Source organism: Bidens hawaiensis, unplaced genomic scaffold, assembly GCF_021521415.1.
Source record: "Bidens hawaiensis isolate Kalapana, Puna unplaced genomic scaffold, B.hawaiensis_p1.1 tig00073092_1, whole genome shotgun sequence".
Lineage (NCBI taxonomy): Eukaryota > Viridiplantae > Streptophyta > Magnoliopsida > Asterales > Asteraceae > Bidens > Bidens hawaiensis.
Window position 1 is genome coordinate 27,324 of NW_027502735.1, and position 6,222 is coordinate 33,545.

The 6,222-nt window shown below is 37.5% G+C and overlaps 1 protein-coding gene across 1 annotated transcript; it reads right to left on the reverse strand.

The window, feature by feature from the left end:
- Nucleotides 1-873: 873 nt before the first annotated feature.
- LOC143606128 (palmitoyl-monogalactosyldiacylglycerol delta-7 desaturase, chloroplastic-like) lies at nucleotides 874-2,973 on the reverse strand. The gene is made up of 4 exons (XM_077082003.1): nucleotides 2,830-2,973; nucleotides 2,600-2,740; nucleotides 1,226-1,332; nucleotides 874-1,087 (listed from the first exon to the last, which is right to left on the reverse strand). Exons 1-4 carry the CDS (start codon nucleotides 2,971-2,973, stop codon nucleotides 874-876), a joined length of 606 nt encoding a protein of 201 aa, XP_076938118.1.
- Between the last annotated feature and the right edge of the window lie 3,249 nt (nucleotides 2,974-6,222).

Consider the following 6,222-nt stretch of genomic DNA (forward strand, 5'->3'; position numbering starts at 1 on the left):
CTAAAACTAGGTGACGCTGTTCTAAATAGTGGTAATCTCGAAACAAGCTCAACTGTCACCGGGAAAAAGAAACCCGCAGGTAAGGTGATGAAGTCGAATCAAAAAATAAAACTCATAGAGGTTCAAGCTTTACAAGGTGCGAAGGATCTTGAAGGAACAATAGAAGTTGGTATTGAGAGGGAGTGTAAAATTTTGAGCAACACCAACTTGAAGGACCCGAAAGGTTAATACGAAAAGTATAAGGGTGGTACAGAATATCTTAAGGGACGGTTTGATGGAGATCTAAAGTTCATGGACCAAGTTGAATAATTTGGTGCCAAAGTTATCTTTTATTTATTACTCCGTATTAAAAAATTTAGAAATCTAGCATGTTATGTTTCTTAGTTTGAGTAGGAGTATGGTATTGGGTGTTATATAAACCCATTATTAGTTTTCTTTTGTTCTAGACTTTCTAGTAGAAAGTATTTTGTTCTTGTTTCTTATTATGAAAAGAGTCGCATAAACGTTTTATGCAAAATCGTGTCTGATGTTCTTGATTCACTTGTCTAAGGTTTAACAGGACGATCCATTATGGGCCCCTCGACTGTCAGTTGAGCTAAAGTCGTTCAAAAAATTACATATACATTGGGAACACTTTTAAGTTGATTCATTAATAAGTTGCACGCTTATAAGTTATTACAAGAGACATTTTTAGTGAACAAGAAACATATATCCATACAAGTAATACAAGTAACATAAGTGTCTAAAGTCAACCAATATTATTACAAGAGACATTTTTAAAGTTGACCAATGAACACTGTGACACGAAAGCTCCCAAGTAATATTAAGTATATAAAGTCGACCAATGGACACTATGACACAAAAGCTCCCGAATCACTTGAGTTTGTTACTAGATGCAAAGGATCTCTTAAGCTTGTGAGCCGTAGTCAGCAACTTAACATTAGTGGCTAACCCAACCGCTTCAAGGAACAATATAAACCACCAACAAAGGTCGACCTCCCACCATTTTAACCCAAATCGAGCCGAATACTCAAATGCATGATGATTGTTATGCCATCCTTCTCCAAATGTAAACAGTGCCACCCAACTACATTGTATAAGATTTGCCTTATATTGTATATATTTTAAATGATAGCATTGTTTAAAGTTATTATATTGAATCTTTACACATAAGAAAGAAACCAAACATAATTGACGATATATACAGAAAGCATGTAACACATACATGTTGTTTTTGGAGAGATCACCGGTGTTCCAAACTTGAGTTCCCCAAATATGGCATGCTGAGTTCACTAGAAACGTCAAGTGGTAACTCACTGTGATTCTCACACCCTGCCAGCATTTATACATATGCGTCAATACGTCATCAAAGTGAGCAGTATATATATATATATATATTTATATATGTGTGTGTGTTACGGAATGATTAATGAACATTAGATTGCAACAATTTTCTTCTATCACATAACGGTGTATAATTTGGAGCATGTTACATAAGAAACCGGCATACATCTTCCTTTTTTTCTCATAAAATTACCTTAACATTATTTATCTATTTATTTGCATATAAAAACAAGCATAGTTTCATTTTCTTTTTCTTTTTATTTGTTTGGTAAAAGTTCCTTAACATTATTTTGCGTATAAGAAACATATTTTATATATTCATCATAAAAGTCCTTTAACATGTTAGATTTAAAAAAAACTAACAGAGACTTGCTTTCAAATATATGACTGGAGGAAATTATAAAAACATAATTTGACAAATTCATTTAGTAGATTTTGTCTCGTGTATATTAATTAATTAAAAAAAATACGTATAAAAACATGTTGATTATATCCAAATTTGGAGGCACCAATAATATTAATTAATCATGGGTAGTGATACTATTACTGACACAATAATCTCTATATCAAAAGTAACGATAAAAATCGTAAATTTTTTAATGGTTTTAAATGTATACAAAACCATTTTATAATTTTTTAGGTTTTTTTATTATTTTGAGTTACATCGTCGCTAACATATATTATATTATATTATATTATATTATATTATATTATATTATATTATATTATATTATATTATATTGGTTTTTGAAATATTATTTTGTTGTTATTAACTTATTGAACTATAAAATGAAGAAAATACGGCATCGTCGAACTTTGTCTTACCACGTGTTTAATGTAAAACAATAATTCATCTCAATTCTTTGCATGCAGTTTAAAAAGTAAAGCAAAAAACACAGCTTTCTTCAAATAGAACACATGGATGGACTTTTATAAGAGAAAAAAAAATGTATGTTGATTTTGTATTTGTAATACACATGGATGGACTTTTAGTATAGAAAAAAAAATGCATGTTAATTTTATTTGGGAAAATTTGTAAATGCGTTTTTATTAAAAGAATACAACTAATATGTTATTTTTTATAGTATTTGTACGATATGTTTTACCACATAAAAGTTTACTTTATATAAATATGCGATTAACGTTAGGATAGGATGACAAATTTATTTAATATTAACACATTTACTTTAACAAATAAGCATATTTTTCTAGTCTTTTCTGATATATCAAAAAGTTTATCAAAAGAAAGACTTACCACAACCCAAACAAGGTATGAAAAACCACCCAAAGCATATACCAGTACCGTAAATGCAAGTACAAGATACGCATAAGTCGTTCTGATGAATCTATAAAACGCTTGGCACTTTAGATCTTCAACGTTTTTGCGTTCTTTGTACTAGAATCACACCCACGTAAAAGTTTAGATTTATGATAAGCAGTCGAAGTAAGTGATTCTATTTGCAAGGTACGGTGAAGGAAAAATACCTTTTCGACAATGTAGCCGCTATCAAACAGCCAACCGATATGACTAAACCAAAACCCGTAGGTAGGAGAGTGTGGATCTTTGTCCGAGTCAACATATTGATGATGGGTTCTGTGTATGCTCACCCAAAATATCGGGTCTCTCATAAATATATTTAAAAAGAACATTAATATAGTCTACTAATTAGCCATGCATATATTTGAAAAACCAAAAAGATTGAATGAAAAACCTGAGCAGCCTGAACCCCAAAGTAAGCAAAGGTGTATTTAAGCCATTTAGGTAACTTGAGACTACGATGTGCTAGATTTCGATGATATGAGAGTTAAACCAAGCATCCCGCACAAGGCGTAGCACAAGAATGCTGTCCAAAAGGCGCCCCAAGTAAATGTATATTGTGACACCCGGTAAATTCCCAATCCCTTAAAACAACCTAAATATTAGGTAATTATGTTATATGCGCCTTGCGCGAGCGCGCCATATTAGAATCAGCGCGTGCATTTGTTATGTGCGCCCTGCGCGAGCGCGCTATGTTAATCAGCGCGTGCATTTGTTATGTGCGCCCTGCGCGAGCGCGCCATGTTAATCAGCGCGTGCATTTGTTATATGCGCCCTGCGCGAGCGCACCATGTTAAGAACCTGCGTGGGCATATGTTATATGCGCCATGCGCGAGTGTATTGGTTTTATGTATCCATAATGTTGTCTATTGAGTTGACCGTCTCGCATGTTGCTAAGGCGGGTGTATCCCAAATCATTTATGCGCGTGCGGAAGGGGAACTAACCTCCCCGCATGGTGGGAACATTGAGAGCTAGTTTGCCTGAAGCTCCAAGATGGAATTGACTTCAACATGACTGATCACTAAGTTGAAATACCAAGACCACCTGGAGAACCCACAAATGAAACTCAATGTCCCTGACTGCGAGAAGGTTACGCACCTACCCGCAGCAAAGAAATGTCCTTCACGCAGAAAGCTATGCGCACAAAGTGATACGCGCAGAACACTTAGTCTATTCTCCAGTTGTAAGGGGATTACTCCCGCCCAAAAAGAAACGGTAGCGTGTTTCAGAGATTTTCCACTTTTTACTGTACACTGACAAAGTACCTGAAAAAGCACACTGTAACATGAAAAGTCAACTGTCAGCCACCCTACTCCCACCAACCACAGACCTGCATGTCCTGTCCAAATCAAATCAAAATCTTTTATCCACAACTCCACTCTTAAATAAATAATAATAATTTCCATACTTTATCATCATTACACCTAGATATGAAGAGATTACAATCCCATAAAGCAAGGGATTGTGTTCCCTTGAGTTTGCCTATAAATATGTAACCTAAAATATCACCCAAAACACACTTCAAACTTCTCTCTTAAGAACTGCAACTTGCACTAATCATCTCCCAAGCATCCGTTGCTTTCGTTTCCGATCCTGTTACTAGGTAAGCCGAGAATATAACCTTGAGATCTGCTTTCCAACCCTTATATTCTCCTAATTCTTGATCTTAATATATATACTTCTTGTTATTTAATCGTATTCTAGACCTTCAATTCCGAGGCCAACACCAAGAAAACCCGAATCTCGATTAATCCCTTAACAAGAACCACAGGTGAGTCTCACAGCCCCTATTCTCGCTGTTTTCACTGTTTTTAAACTGTTTTCGGGGCGAGGGACACGTACTTAAATAATGTTTTATCATGGTATACTTAAAAGCTATGCAAGCGATTATGTGTTTAAATTATATTTCATGATGAGCAATGCGAACGGTTATCTAAGGTTTTCGATGTATGTGCGCTAGAACTCGAGTAAGTGATCACTTTACCATTGGAACTCTAAGGGTAGGGACTGCTGGTTTGATCCACCCACTCGTAGGGGTCGCACCTCTTTGCATGGACGAGTGCCTAGTATGGTCATGGGGCAGTACTATGGGTTTGAGCCCGCTCGTAGGGGTCGCGCCTCTTTGCATGGACGAGCGCCTTGTTTTCCGGCACAACGTCCGCGCGTAACCCGCGGGATGGAATTATTGATTAGCTCGTAGGGGCAGCGCCTCTTTGCATAGACGAGCACGGTTTTTCAGAAATGTCCACGCGTAAACCGCGGGACGGCATTATATTATTTAGCTCGTAGTGGCAGCGCCACTTTGCATGGACGAGCACATCTCCAGAAATGTTCGCGCGTAAACCGCGGGACGGTATTACTTATTTCGCTCGTAGTGGCAGCGCCACTTTGCATGGACGGGCACACTTCCAGTAATGATCGCGCGTAGCCCGCTGAACGACTTTTATCAGAAATATGTGTCAGATCTATGTTTTCATACGGATTATCAAGTATATGTTTAGACATGAAATCAGAAATGTGTTTCAATATGATTTTTATCAAGACTATGATGCAATGCGATTTATAAAGTTACTAAAACTTGTGAACTCACTCAGTTTATACTGATTCAAATGTTTTACGTGTCTTTCAGGAGATAACTAAGTAGCGCATGGAGTCACACTTAGAGCACCTCACGCTGAACATCTAAAACTAGCTTTTTGGAAGATTTTAGTTCTATCCCTTCGATGCGCGTGGTTGTTCCCGCCGCGCAAGGGGATATGGCGTGGAAATCTTCAACAGTTTTATACTTGGATGTTTTTATGTAATTTTTAAACAATGTAACGTATTTGTATTAAACATTTCATGCGCAATGAAAATCTTACTTTGAATGTTTGCAATGGCCCGTGCTTAATTATCAATCCCCACTCGCGCGCGCCCGGCTGTTTCCGCCGCTCAGGGCTGGGTGTGACAGATTGGTATCAGAGCACTGGTTATAGCGAACTAGGAAAAGAAGTTTTAACCTAGACTATAACCGTTGGGGGAAATCGCATGAAATATTTTTCAAAGAAAATATTTTCAAAAGAAACTATACACACACTTAGGAACACGGGTCACACAGTGTCTAGTAAATAATGATAACATTATGTGCTCAGAATACATGCGCTAAGATTGATATGTTTTCACTCTTTTAAAGCGAGAATGCCTCCAACTAAAGCCAAGGGAATTACCATGACACCCGAGGAACTCGCGGAAATAATCGCGCAAGCAATCGCAACACATGAGGCCAGCAAGGCCGAATCAAGTCAGGGTCGTCAGAATGAGACCCCAGAACCCGAATCAGGAGCCTTGGACAAAGGATGCTCCTACAAGACATTCATGGCCTGTAAGCCTTGGCCATTCAAGGGTACCGAAGGGGCCATTGGGCTCTACAACTGGATTGACAAGATGGAGACAGTTCTCTCCATTAGCGGATGTAGTGAGAACCAGAAGGTCCTTTACGCGACCTGCATGTTCCAAGAAGCAGCTTCGTCTTGGTGGAAGCTTCAAGTGAAAACCTTGGGGCGAGAAGTTGCTCTTCACA

Coding starts and splice junctions, on each gene's coding strand:
- LOC143606128 (XM_077082003.1), bottom strand. CDS start 2,973: ATGAGAGACCCGATATTTTGGGTGAGCATACACAGAACCCATCATCAA. Junction 2,741..2,829: donor GCGGCTACATTGTCGAAAAG/GTATTTTTCCTT, acceptor GTGTGATTCTAG/TACAAAGAACGCAAAAACGT. Junction 1,088..1,225: donor GATCTCTCCAAAAACAACAT/GTATGTGTTACA, acceptor TATACAATGTAG/TTGGGTGGCACTGTTTACAT.